Raw genomic sequence first — 14,084 nt, 5'->3', positions numbered from 1 at the left:
AGTTCAGAAGATGAATCGTCAGGGCTGGGGCAGCTCCGGCCCTGCCAGGAGTACTCACAGTGCCAGAAAGGGGTTAGATTCAGGCCTGGGATGGGAGTGGCCCAGAGGGACTTCCCTTTCTGTGGGATGCCCTGATGCGTGAGTTCAGAAGATGAATCGTCAGGGCTGGGGCAGCTCCGGCCCTGCCAGGAGTACTCACAGTGCCAGAAAGGGGTTAGATTCAGGCCTGGGATGGGAGTGGCCCAGAGGGACTTCCCTTTCTGTGGGATGCCCTGATGCAGGGAAGGGAGCGAAAGGCACACTTAGGGGCTGGTGCCACAAAGAACTTGGCACTTCCAAGAAGGAGGCTGTGTAGGGGAGGGGGAAGGGTGCTGAGCTCAGGAAGAGAGAGTCAGAAAAGCAAAACAGCCAAGAATTAAGAGAGAACCCCAGCTCTCCCCCAACCTGTCCCCACCTGTTATTCACAGAGAGAGAAAGGGGGGGGGGGAGGAGGGCCTCCACGAACATCCTTCCTTGTCCAGGCACGGAAGGACCCAGGACTATGACGCTCTCCTAAGGATTTGGGGTATGCCCATGACCTTCAAGGGGACCAGCTCTGTTGTGACAAATGCCTTCATTTATGCACCGAGTACTTATTGAGTCCCAGATACTGTCCAAAGTGCCAGGAATTGAGCACAGAAAACAAAGAAACATACATAAAACAATCCTTCACAGAGTTCATTACTAGAGAGGAGTAACAGACAGTATTGTGGGTGGGGGGATTGTGGAGCACATGGTATGTATTATGTTAGGAAACAGAAAGTGGGTGGGGGGGAGATCATGCAGAGATGAGAGCAGAGAGCAGGAGGGAGTTTGTATTCATGAGGTGGCCCAAGAAAATGACGTTTGAGCAAAGTCCTAAAGGAAGTGGGGAAGGGAGCTATGTGAAGATCCGTGGGAGGAGCCTTGTGGGTATAGGTAACAGTTGTGCAAAAGGAAAACAGAGACACCCCCATTCTGTTGAGCACTTACATGTCTCACCTGGTCACAGAGGTTTTGCCACAATGTAGAATTGAATACCTACATTAACACCAATCACGTACTGGGCTTTGTCTTATAAGTAAGAAGTAACCTGCAGGGACTCAGAGAGGTTAAGAGACCTGCCCAAGGTGACACAGCAAGTAACTGATGAGGACTGGATGATAATGAATTTTGTCTTGCACCTAGATGGTATCCACTATAGTCTCTGACCTTTGTGTTGTTAGATCCTCTGGACCTGGAGGTGATGAATTTTTGGGGAGAGAAGGAGTTGAGTCCTTTTGACACTTGGCTTTCCCTCATTCATAACTCCAGAGACAGGGTAGAGAGAAGTCCTCAGCTGGGAAAAATTGTTGAGGTCTGACATATAAAAATGTTTCAAAACCAAGGGCAGGGATGTACCCAACTCAATTTTCAGTGCACTGGTTAATTTCTGTCAATTGCAGGGGCCTTCCATCAGGGGAGAAGACCTTGCATCTCAACCATGAATTCGGAAAACTGACATTTTATCTCAAAATTCCTAAACCTCATACTTGTTTTTCTTACAAGGGCAGTTCAGTGGGGTGGTTAAGAGCACTTCCAGACCCTGGAACTAAAGGGTCCGGGGCTCAGGCCTGGCTCTTACCCTCATAGCCGTGTGACCTTGAGAATGAGGCTTGTAGTTAGCAACAAAGATTGTCAGCCCACAAATCTGGACAAGTTAAAAAGAAAAAAAAAAGTACAATTGTTTGTGCACTTATGTGTATGTGGTTCTTTAATGGAGACCACTTATTAAGACCACACTATGACCTCACCTGGAAGCTTTATAAATACTATTTCAATGTACATTACTCACTTGCAAGGACAGTATAATAATGTCATTGTATAGATGAGAAAACCAAGGCTCAGAGAGAAGGAATTTGCCTGGAGTTACTCCATAATTAAATGGCAAGGTCAGAACTGAAATTCAAGTTACCTGATCTTCTTGGCTCAGCATTTCTACTGAACAGTACACCCCAAAATGGTCACAGGGGAAACAACCAACGAAAATGCAATAATGTTTAATAACTGACAATACATTAACACCAGCAGACACAATGGCACATAAACACAGGAATTTTGCAAATACAAAACACCCATAAGTAACAGAATCCAAAAACTACAATAACTTAAGAACTTTAGGACCTTTCCCTACCAAGCCCCTCAGGGAATGTATGGGGCCTCCCCACTGGGGAGATTCAAGAGTCACAAATTAATACAATCTCGAAGTGGTAGCTGAAGATCCAAATAGGGGGTGGGACCTATCCTGGAAGAGGACCTCTGGGGTTCTGGTAACCACAGAAGGAGAAACTGGTCGCTAGTACATGGTGGGGTGGGGGGCTGAGTGACCAAGGCAGACTCCACGATCGATCGCCTCTTCCAGCCATACCAGGAGCCTGGAGGACCATGGTGACAACTCGTCTCGGTCTGGTTTTGCGAAAAACACCCGCCCCTCTGGCCCTCAGGGCAGGTGGGTCGAGGTCCGGCCAACGCACGCTGAGTCTCCCGAGCCTCAGTGCCCACTGGCTGAGACACCCGCCTGCTCCAGCGGGCCAGCAGAAGGCACCCCCCCGCAGCCGACCGCCTGCAGACCCGCGGGTCCCAGGTAAAGCCGCCGCGGGGATCAGAGACAAGGCCCCGAGTTCGCCACCAGCTTCAGGTCCCACGTGAGCAGGCGCAGGAGGTTGAAGATGACGTTGGCTTCGTGGCACCGAGGCGAGTCCTGGAACCCGGGAAGGAGGCGGAGCCGGGCTGAACCAGGAATTCCCTTTCGGGCAAAGTCCCCTCCAAAGTCCCCTCACGGCTCAGAGTCGGAGCTCCCAGCCTGCCTCCACCTCCCACGGTCCTCCCTGCGGTCTAACTGCCCCACCGCCTGCTCCACTCACAGCTCTCCGTGTTGGGGGACGTCTCCTCGGTGGCCGCAGGGACTTCCTCCACGAGCCCGGCCGGACCAGCTCGAGCTGCAGGGGGGACACGAGGGCCATGGAGACGGCGAAGAAGCGAGTGTCCCGGCCACTCTGCCCGCCACCCTCCCAGCCACAGACCAAAGCCCGGATCGGGGGACACCGACACCACGCGAATCGCGGCTGCGGAACAGACGGCCAAGCGGGTGGGCCTGGGCTGGAGGCCGGGGGCGCAGAGCGAGCTGGGAGAGCCCGAGGGGCCGGGGGCGCGAGCGGCACTCACGCAGGCTCCCACGTCCCGTCGCGCGGCCGCCAGCAGCTCTAGGGTCGGGCCGGTGCCGGGGAACCGATCAGGGCTGGGCAGGCGGCTCAGCACAGCCTGGGCGTCCGCCAGGTCCCGGACCACGACGCGGAGGCGCGCGCAAGACTGCGGGGAGAACGGACGCCAGTTAGCGAGGCCGCGCCCCCGGCCCGCGCCGTCCCCCATCCCCCGCGACGGCTTGCCCGCCTCACCCACGGCCGCGGACGATCCCTCCTTGGGCGGAACGAGCAGTTGCGCGGCCTCCAGCTCAGCGTCTCCTCCTCCTGCGGGACAAGGGCCGGCGTGAGGCTGGGCCTCCTCGCCAGGCCCCCGAAGCGCTGCGGCGGCGGGGATTCCTGCACGTGGAACGCGCCTGGCCGGACGGTTGTGCGGACTGTACACGGAACCGCGCGGCTCTCGCAAGGCGCGGACGCTGGCTGAAGGCACCTCGAGACGCTTGGCCTTGCGCAGGCAGCCACTTGGCCCGAGGTGGTGCCCAGCCCGCCTGCAGGGGGCGCCCTCGGGGCACTGGCCCAGAGGCGGGGTCGGTGCTCCCGCTTGCTCCGGCCGCGGCCGGCAACATCTGCTGCTCAGAATCCTGGCCTGAGATCCGAGCCGCCCTGCGGGGCGCTAGGGCGCTAGAGCGCCAGGGCCGTCGCACACCGGGATCAGCGGCTGGGGCCCGGCGGGCCCTCGGGCTCGGGGGACCGGGTGGGGACGTCTGGGCATCACTCACGTAGCTGTCCCTCAGCGCCTTGACGGCCGCCAGCGTCCTGGGATCCAGCGAGCGGTAGTGGGACAGGAGGCAGCGCCGGGGTGTCGCCACGCAGGGGTCCGCCACCTCGATCGCGGTCACCAAGACCCACAGCGCCACGGCCATGGCGGCTCCACCCCTCCGCCCCATCTCTGGCTCCTGCAGAAAGCGACGGACGGCAGGCAAGACGCCCAGCCCTTGTCCTGCTGGGCCTCGCACACCGACTGATGATCAGAGCGCGGGCGCCTAGCACACGCGGTGGCGGTGGCGGGAGAGACCAGGAGCCCGGAGACCCCCTCTCTAAGTTGGCCTCTCTGCGCTCGCCGGCTCCCCTGCGGAGTGCCCTGGGTGCCTCCCTGGTGCGGCAGCGGGACGGGCCTCCCACTGGCCCCCGGCGTGGTGCCCACCTCCGACAGCGGTGCCTGCGCCCTCCATGGCGGCTTTATGTGTGCGGCGGAGACCCGGTGAGCCATCGGGCTTTCCCTCATCATCCCGCTAAGCTTTCCGAACGTCAGCGCTGGCAGCAGGCCGGGTGGGATGCCTGCCATGGGACGAGGACTTTACCCACGCGGGGTACCGTGCCAGCCCTGACTCTGCCCCAACACTTTGTCCTGAGCCAACTGCTCCTGTTTGTCTTCTGGACAGCTGTTTGTCTTTTCCGCCTGCCTTGGTCTTTCTTCTGCACTCTAAGAATGACCTGAAAACAGACCACTTCTTTCCTTCCCAACGACAGGAGTGGCAGGCGTCCCCACTGAAGTGCCTGCCCTAGGGCGGAGTTCACACTGTAGGCGTTTAGTGCTCCAGAGGCAGGCTCTTGTCCTTCCATTCCTGTCTTCCTTGGTTTATCTTTCTCTCTCACTCTGAAAACTCCCTTCTATGTTCTCTCCGGCTTTTCCTCATTCCTTCCTGAGTCGGCTATTAAATGATAGGCATTCCTGTACTGATTTTAAATGTGAGTTTGCTGTTGAAGAGCAGAGGGTCAGACATGAGTTTTTCAATCACGGTTAATAGTCATCATTAGCTGAATTGTACTGAACACTTCCCATCTGCCAGACCCCACTTGGAGCTCTACTCTTGTGCTTACTGCTTTACTCTCCTCAGCAGCATTTCGACATAGGTCCTCTTGTTAGCTGATATTTTGGCAATGAGGAAACTGAGATACAGAGAGGCTACGGGTCCTGCCCAAGCTCACACAGCTCCTAGATGTGGCTTTGGGACCCCCCCCCCACCCAACTGTGTTACTGTCAGTGGTGTTCTACCTTCCCTCGTCCATAGAGACTGATCTGCCCATCTACAGAATAGTTCAGGTATATTTTCAGCAAGTTCAACCATGAGACCCCATCTAACTGATTATAATTAAATTCATTAATGAATGCTGATAATTACAGGCAAGTCATGACTTTTTCAGATGTAGGTCTTAATCAGCATTATGAGAAAATTACTTTGTTTTTTCAGCGGAAGTTTAATTCAAAGGCATAGCGGTTTTTGTTTTGCCTTTTTTTTTTTTTTTAAGAGAGCACCAACACTGTGGGGGAAGTGCAGAGGGGGAGAGGAGGAGAGGGAGAGGATAGCAAGCAGATTTGGGGCTGAGTGCAGAACCCAGGTTGGGCTTGGTCTCATGACCCTGAGATCATGACCTGAGCAGAAATCAAGGGGCAGATACTTAACCGACTGAGACACCCAGGCCCCCCAAAGGCATGGACGTTTTAAGAAACATCAAAATGGGCTGACATTGGGCTATGGTGTGTGCGTCTGTCCGCCCACCTGGGGGCGGCCCAGGTGGCAGCCCGCAGCACCAGGTGGTGGCCATGGGCCACCCCCAGAGGGTGAGAGTCCATGCTTTCCAAGGGAACCCCCCTCCCCCACCTTGGCCTATGCCCTGTGGGGCCCCACCATACCCGAGGGGATGGAGAACTGGCCCCCTTGGCCCCAGCTTGCCAAGGACCCCACGCTAGGCGGCCCTCTCTAGCTGCTTGAATTTTGCCTTTTATCCACCACCCACACCTCGTCTCCTGAGCCTGTGCCCTTGGGGTTTGAAAGAAATGGAAGAAGGGGTCACGTGACCAATTCCACTCAGCCCTCCTGCATCGAGTCCTGGTTGGCATTTGCAGAGAGGAAAATACAGCAAGAAAATCATGGGTTTTTTTTGTTTTTGTTTTTGTTTTTTAGAGGAGAGGGTGGGAGAAAGGAAACAAGGTCTTAGATCTTCTTGATTTTTTAAAAAAAATTCTGCACTTTGACAGTAGCAGTGAAATACGCTAATCCAAAAGTGGAAAAAAAAGAAAAAGATGAAAAAGAAAAAAGAAACATCAAAATGGCTGAGGGAAATTCTAGAAAGGACCCCTTGAGGAACCCATGCAGCATACTTTCCAAGCTTCCATTACTTCTCCTGCACCCATCCTGGCATCCCCCATTTCAGTTGGAGAGTCAGATGGTTTTGGGAAGAGGATGTGCATCCCTCCCTCCCCCATCTCTGGGATGGAGAATGTGACCTGGCTGCCGCCATTTGCCTCAGTTTTCTCCCTGGCTCCAGTGATTAGGTTGGTTATGGACATGTGACTTAAGCCAGTCCAATCAGAATAAATCTCAGTCTCGGACATCTTGGGGAAAGAAGCTGTCTTCTACCCACTGAAGAAGGAAGTGTAAAGCCAGGCCAGCTGCTGGCACTCCTCTAGAAGTTTGTAAGGGTAAACAGCCTTCCCACCTGTGAAAGGGAGACCCGAAAGAGAAAACAAAACAAAACTGGGAGGCTTGTGATGTCCTCCAGGATCAAACATCACCTAAACTCTGGAGTTCTGGTTCTATGAGTCTATAAATTGTCCAGTGCTCCAATCAGCTTGAGTTGGGGTTTTGGTTACTGGCCACCAAAGGTGTTCTGAACCGACATACACTTTGGGGCTAAAAGGCTGGCACATGCCTTCAAAGGCTGAAGGACTACAAGTAAAGTTGGTGACGGCAGGAAGAGTGGAACGCGGTGGGATAGGACACGGAGATGTAGCAAATGTCATTTCTTGACAATCAGTAAATCAGCTCTGAGCCCCGCAATGCGGGCTATTGAGCTCGAATGATGTACGGTAAAAAGTACATTTAATACTGTTGAATATTTGTCCCCTTAAATGTAGATGTCAAAATCCTAATCAACAAAGATGGTGGTACTGGTTGGTGGCACCTTTGAGAGGTGAGGAAGTCATGAACCAGGCTAGTCCTCTTTTGAAAGCAATCCCACAGAGCTCCCAAGCTCCCTTCCACCCTGTGAGAACTTTGCCTCCTGGAAGAGGGTCCTCATGTGACCATGCAGGCACCTGATCTTGGACTTCCCAGTCTCCAGCACTGTGAGAAATAAATTCTGTCGTTCATGAATCCCCTACTCTGTAGTATTTGATTAAAGCAGCCTAGTGGGCTAAGATGGATACCAACCTAATAGAAAGGTTTTTGTTTTTTGTTGTTTTTTTTTAAATTTTATTTATTTATTTATTTACTTGAGAGAGAGAGAGAGAGAACACACAAGCAGGGAGGAGAGACAGAGGCAGAGGGAGAAGCAGATTCCCTACTGAGCAGGAAGCCCATTGCCAGACTCAATCCCAGGACCCTAGGATCATGACCTGAGCTGAAGGCAGACACTTAATTGACTGAGCTACCCAGGCGCCCCTCTCTGTATTATTACTGACAACAGCATGCAGGGCTACAGTTATCACAATAAAAGTCCAAGTGCAAAAAACTCAAAAAAAAATTGAAATATACAGGAAGCAGATGACCTACCCAAATGTGTAATCTGGGCCAAAGTGGGCGGGTTAAGGGAAGCAACAAGGGATGGCATTGCATCCAGTGGCTAGTAACGTGGAAAGCTGGGGTCACCATAGCAAGACTATAGGTAGAGGAACAGAAATGCAGCCACTGTCAGACCTCAGCCCTGCAGGGAGGGCATCAGGAGGACAGAGAATAAATACCCTAGCCTTGCTCACCTCCTCCTTTCAATCTCCTGCTAGCACGTCCTGTTGCCTGAACCCAACCATAAGCCAGAGGGCAGGGGAGACTCACAGATGCAGTGTCTGTGGGCCCAGTACAGGCTGGAAAAAAGATCTGGTTAATAGAGATTTTCAGCAGAGGGCAAACTCAGCATTTTATGCAGCCATATATGCAGGTCTAGAGGTCAAATCAACAGGTTCTACCTCTTAAAAAGCTCTCGAAATGTTTTCATCCTACCAGGAATTAAGGAATCAATGAGCTAGCATTTCCCCCATAACCAGTAAGTTGGTTTTAATTTTTTTTTTAAGATTTTATTTTCAAGTGATCTCTATACCCAATGTGGGGCCTGAACTCATGAACTGGAGATCAAAAGTTGCATGCTCCACCAACTGAGCCAGCCAGACGCTCTGAGCTGGTTTAAATTTTTAATTACTCAAGTAGAATTCCCCTCTCCTTGTAAGGAAATAAAATATTATTTTTTAATGATTTTATTTTTAAGTAATCTCTCCACCCAACGTGATGCTCAAACTCAAACCCACAAGAGTCAGAAAGCTCCACGGACTGAGCCAGCTGTTCCAGAAACTAAAATATTATTGATGAGATTAAGTATTCCAAGGATCATCTCCCCAGTTCCCAAGCCCTCCCCAGAGATATGCCCCTATTAATCAACTAGGGATATATATGTTTGAAAACCTTTTTTATACATTTTGAGATACATCATATAGCTCCCGAGACAATATATAATATTTGTGCATAATTGTGTTGATTAAGCTTCTTTATTTTGACCTAATTTTAGATTTACAGAGAGAGAGAGTGAGAGGAAGAGGTGGGGGAGAGGCAGAAGGAGAAGGAGAAGCAGGCTCCCCACAGGGCAGGGAACCCACACGGGGCTTGATCCCAGGATCCCGGGATCATGACCCAAGCCCAAGGCAGAGGCTTTACCGACTGAGCCACTCAGGTGTCGCTCTCGCCAGCAAGAACGACACGGAGACACGCGTGGAGGCAAACTTCTTTAATGGCTTCTTTTTATCTTCTTCCCCCTCTGGCGCAGCACAGCACGCAGCTCCCGCCGCCTCCAGGGCCTCGCGCCGCCGCCACGGTCGGGGCTGCGGCCCCCTCCGGCTGACCTGGCGCGACGCGGCCTGGCTCCCGGCGGCCCCGCCCCTCTACAAGTACATTCAAGCATATACACACCCACAGCTTAGCCCGCCTAGCCAATCACCGCAGTGCTCATGCACCTCCTGCGTGAGTGGACCTAAATGAACAGCCAATCATATTCAGTCCTTTACAGCTCTTATAGTAGGCCTCCTGTACTGGCTCCCGACACTCAGGCACCCCTGTGTTCTTCTGTCATGTCAAGAGTGTTATATAAATGGAATCCTATGGTGTGTAACTTTTGGTGATGGGCTCTTTGCACCCTGTATCATTCCCTGGACCTTTACACAGACAGTTGTGTATCAAGAGTGTGTTCCTTTTTTTTTTTTTTTTAAGAGTGTGTTCCTTTTAAAATAAATAAAAAATAATAAATGGGGGGGGGAGTGTGTTCCTTTCCTCTTTTTTAAAAGATTTTATTTATTGGGGCACCCAGGTGGCTCAGTGGGTTAAAGCCTCTGCCTTTAGCTGGGGTCATGATCTCAGGGCTCTGGGATCCAGTTCCGCATCAGGCTCTCTGCTCAGAGGGGAGCCTGCTTCCCCCTTTCTCCCTGCCTGCCTCTCTGCCTACTTGTGATCTCTCTCTCAAATAAATAAATGAATGAAATCTTAAAAAACAAAAAAGATTTCATTTATTTATTTGTTAGAGAGAGAGAGAGAAAAAAAACACAAGCAAGCAGAGTCAGAGAGAAGCATGCTTCCGCTGAGCAAGGAGCCCAATGCGGGACTCGATCCCAGGACCCTGGGATCATGACCTGAGCCGAAGGCAACCACTTACCCAGACCGCGCCACCCAGGCGTCCCAAGTGTGTTCCTTTTTATTGCTGAATGGTATTCCATGGTATGTATACACTACATTTTATTTAACTATCACCTGTTAAAGGACATCAGGATTGTTTCCGGTTTTTGACTATTACAAATAAAACTGCTATAAACATTTACATGGAGATGTTATGGGAATATAAGTCCCCATTTCTCTGGGATAAATACCCAAGAACACAACTGCTAGGTCATGTGGTGGTTGCATGTTGAGTTTTTTAAGAAACTGTCAATCCTTTTTTCTAGCGTGGCTGTACCATTTCTACATTCACACCACAATGGTGGGTGATCACTTTCTCCTACATCCTCACCAGCATTTGATGTTGTCATTATTTTTTGGTTTAGCCATACTGATAGCTGTGTAATGAGATCTCACTGTGGTTTTTTTCTTTCTTTCACTGTGGTTTTAATTTGCAACTAGCTAATGGCTAATGGCTAACAGGTTTTTGTGTGCTTATTTCCCATCTGTGTATATTCTTTAGTGAAATGTCTCTTTTGCCCATTTCCCATGTGGACTGTTAACTTTATTTTAAAGTTTTATTTATTTAAGTAGTCTCTACTCCCAACATGGGCCTTGAACTCAGGACCCCGAAATGAAGAGTTGCACACTCCTCCCACTGAGGCAACCAGGTGCCCCTGGACTGTTTAAGTTTTTACTGTTGAGTTTTCAGAGTTCCTTGTATACTTTAGGTACTAGTCCTTGATCCGTAGGTGATTTGCAAATATTTCTTCCCAGTCTTTAGCTTGACTTTCCGTCCACTTAACATGGTCTCTTGCAGAGGAAAAACTTTCAGTCATGTCCAGGTCATCAATTGTCCTCTTACGAATCGAGCCTTTGGTGTCAAGCCTAAAAACTTTGCCAAGCTTTAGATCCCAAAGGTGTTCTTGGTGACCCCGCCCCAAAAGTCTTCTAGCTTTGTATTTTACATTTAAGTCTGTGGTCCATTTTAAGTTCCTTTTATTTTAGGTGTGAAATTTACATCAAGGTTCACTGTTTGGCTAGTGCATGTCCAACTGCTCTAGCACCGTTGGTGGAAAAGGCTATTTTTCTCCACTGAACTGCGTTTGCACCTGTGAGTTCTTCTGAACAAAGGTAGTGGCCTGCCAGGGGTACTGTTCAGCCATATAACTTCGTTTCACTCTATAGGACGTTGTGAAGATTCTTCCGTGTCAACACATATAGCTCTGTTTCATTCTATTTAACTGCTGCAGGTCTAGCTTAACCTGGGGTCCGCAGATCACCCCCACAGTAGGACTCAGGGGAGGCTGAACTTGCATGAGAAAAATATGCGTTTTCGTTTTCACTGCTCTCTAATGAAAGTTAGGATGTCTTTCATTATGAATGTAAGCAACAAACCACAATGGTAATAGCAGAAACTGTGACTTTGTTGCTGAAAGAAATCAGATATTTTCACGGTCCACTACAGATGTAACACGTGTCTTGACATATCATTTACTCTCATTACCACCTCAAAAGGATAGTGGTTGTTAAACCCCATTGCAGTATCTTGTTACTTAATGCATTGATAACAAGGCATGTGCATTACTTATTACAAACTTGCTTTTATGTTTTGGCAACTGGGTTTCAATATAATGAGTTTTCTGCATAGCCATGTGTATTTTATATTATGCATTAAGGGACGCCTGGGTGGCTCAGTTGGTTAAGCAGCTGCCTTCGGCTCAGGTCATGATCCCAGGGTCGTGGGATCGAGTCCCACATCGGGCTCCTTACTCCGCAGGGAGCCTGCTTCTCCCTCTGACTCTGCCTTCCACTCTGTCTGCCTGTGCTTGCTCTCACTCTCTCTCTCTCTTACAAATAAATAAATAAAATCTTTAAAAAAAAAAATAAAATAAAAACACATTCCTGGGGGCGCCTGGGTGGCTCAGTGTGTTAAGCCTCTGCCTTCAGCTCAGGTCATGATCTCCGGGTCCTGGGGTTCTCTGCTTGGCAGGGAGCCTGCTTCCCCCCTCTCTCTGCCTGCCTCTCTGCCTACTTGTGATCTCTCTCTCTCTCTGTCAAAGTAAAATAAAATAAAATCTTTAAAAAAAATAAAAACACATTCCTGAACCAATACATGATTATAACAAGGTTGCAGGACACAAGGTTAACATACAAAAGTCTGGTTTTCCTGCATAAAAGCAATGAACAGGGGAGCCTGGGTGGCCCAATCGCTGAGCATCTGGCTCTTGGTTTCAGCTCAAGTCATGATTTCAGCGTCCTGGTTGGGCTCCTGTGCTCAGCCAGGAGGCTGCTTGAGGATTCTCTCCCTCTGCTCCTCCCCCAACTTTCTCTCTCTTAAATAAATAAACGAATCTTTAAAAAAAGAAGAAGAAGAAGAAGAACAGGGTGTCTGTGTGGCTTAGACGGTTAAGTAACCAACTATTTTATTTTATTTTATTTTATTTGAAAGAGCACACACACAAGTGGGGGGAGGGTAGAGATAGAGGGAGAAGCAGACTTCCTGCTGAACAGGGAGCCCAATTCAAGGGGTTTATCCCAGGACCCTGGGATCATGATCTGAGCCCCTCATTTGCGTGATAACTTCACATGTAATTCACTGTGGATCATAGATCTCAATATATAAAGTGCAAACTATAAACTACTAGAATACAGCACAGAGGAAATCTAGGGACATTGAATTTGGTATGACTTTCGGTACAACGAAAGCACAACACACAAAAGAAAAAAATTGAGCAGGTAAATTTTATTCAACTTAAAAACTTCAGCAGTTAAGAGAATGAAAAAATTGCTACCTGCCTCTCCACCAGCCTGGAGAACCATGGCTTTAACAGAACCTGGAAATAACCTCAGTGCCTACCAGGAGGGGATTGGTTACTAAATGATCCCATTACAATGAAAGCCTTAATAGTGTTATATGTGGGATGTTTTCCACTGCCCCTCCAGCCCAACTCTTCCCACTGACTGCTCCCCCTCATTGCTGCCACATTCTGGACCCCAGGAGGCTGGCCTTTGGCCTCCGTGGGGGTGCAGCCTTATAGAAGGCCCAGGGAGAGGAGAGTGTTTATTCTCTGAGATGTGAGAATATATTTAATTACCGGCTTTCCTCCCTGCAGGATCATGACAATTTGTGCACTTGTCCATCCTGCGAATGAGATTCTCCTTCCCAGGTCAAACAACCACTCCCTCCCCTTTCCCTTTCCCCTGGGCCTAAGGAGGACAGACCTTCCCCGATAAAGGACCCCAAGGCCTTGCACTGCCCCTGGTCATTTACCTTTACCTTTACCACCCAAACCCTTTGTAAATTCTCCTGGTATTAAACCCACCTCAAATTATCCTAAATTGATTGGGCCATCTGTTTCCTGCTGGGACCCTAACTGGTACAGTAGCATTAAAGATGTGGAGAAATGCAAATGAGAGATAATGGTAAGACATTAAAAAAAAAAAAAAAAAAGACTACCAAACCGTATACAGCCTGGTTTCAGTTTAGGAAAAATGATTTCTAGAAAGAAAAAAAAAGGGGGTGTGTGTTTAACAAGGGGGGAGACAGCACATGTAATTGTTGCTAATTGTTAAAAAGAATCACCTCCAGGAAGTGGGATTAAAGACCTCCTTTAACTCACCAAATGTTTTTGCATTGACCGAATCTTCAAATGTGTTACTTTGGTAATCAGGAAACATATGCACAAATAAACAGACATCAAAGAGCTACACATTGGAAACATGGGTCTAGAGTCAGGCTGAGGGGAGAAAAAAAAGTATTTTTTTTTTCTCCTTTATGCATTTCTGTATTTTCCATGAACTGGCATTACTATTGCTATCAGAAAAAGTAGTAGATTTTTTTTTTATAGTAGTTCCAAAGTGAAGTAGATTTTATTTTTAAATTAAAGCAAGGAGGTTGAGACAGACAGACAGACAGACACAAACAGACAGAGGAGTCCCGGGCTGGATGATGGCTAGAAAAAGGAATGAGATAAATATGGAGCTAGACAAAATCAGAGACAGAAACAGGAACAAGAGCCAAGAGAGGCCACTACAGAGCGCAGAAGAAGGAATGGAACCAGGCAAATGGAGATGGAGAGAGAGGAGAAACTGAATCAGATATGGAGGGGCAGTTACTGGCTTAGAGAGAAAGCCTTGGGGCTGGACATTTTGTAGGTTCAAATCCGGCCTCTGTCAGGTACTGCCTACCTTG

At 49.4% G+C, this 14,084-nt stretch overlaps 1 protein-coding gene across 1 annotated transcript; it reads right to left on the bottom strand.

Moving 5' to 3' along the window:
- Positions 1-2,334: 2,334 nt before the first annotated feature.
- On the bottom strand, positions 2,335-4,120 carry LOC132005939 (interferon lambda-4-like). Its single transcript, XM_059383457.1, has 5 exons — positions 3,904-4,120; positions 3,453-3,826; positions 3,223-3,366; positions 2,922-2,996; positions 2,335-2,758 (listed from the first exon to the last, which is right to left on the bottom strand). The coding sequence occupies exons 1-5, from the start codon at positions 4,118-4,120 to the stop codon at positions 2,660-2,662; spliced, it is 909 nt and encodes a 302-aa protein (XP_059239440.1). The 3' UTR covers positions 2,335-2,659.
- Between the last annotated feature and the right edge of the window lie 9,964 nt (positions 4,121-14,084).

The sequence above is a fragment of the Mustela nigripes genome, chromosome 17 (assembly GCF_022355385.1).
Source record: "Mustela nigripes isolate SB6536 chromosome 17, MUSNIG.SB6536, whole genome shotgun sequence".
NCBI classification, from domain to species: Eukaryota; Metazoa; Chordata; class Mammalia; order Carnivora; family Mustelidae; genus Mustela; species Mustela nigripes.
Note: the sequence above shows the minus strand (reverse complement) of the source record. Positions and strands in the feature narration are given on the sequence as shown.

Excerpts from the sequence above, each read along its gene's own strand:
- LOC132005939 (XM_059383457.1), bottom strand. The coding sequence starts at position 4,120 with ATGGCCGTGGCGCTGTGGGTCTTGGTGACCGCGATCGAGGTGGCGGAC. Across the intron at positions 3,827-3,903 it reads GGCCCCAGCCGCTGATCCCG|CAGATGTTGCCGGCCGCGGC; the intron begins GTGTGCGACGGC and ends GATTCTGAGCAG. Across the intron at positions 2,997-3,222 it reads GACGGGACGTGGGAGCCTGC|CTCGAGCTGGTCCGGCCGGG; the intron begins GTGAGTGCCGCT and ends TCCCCCCTGCAG.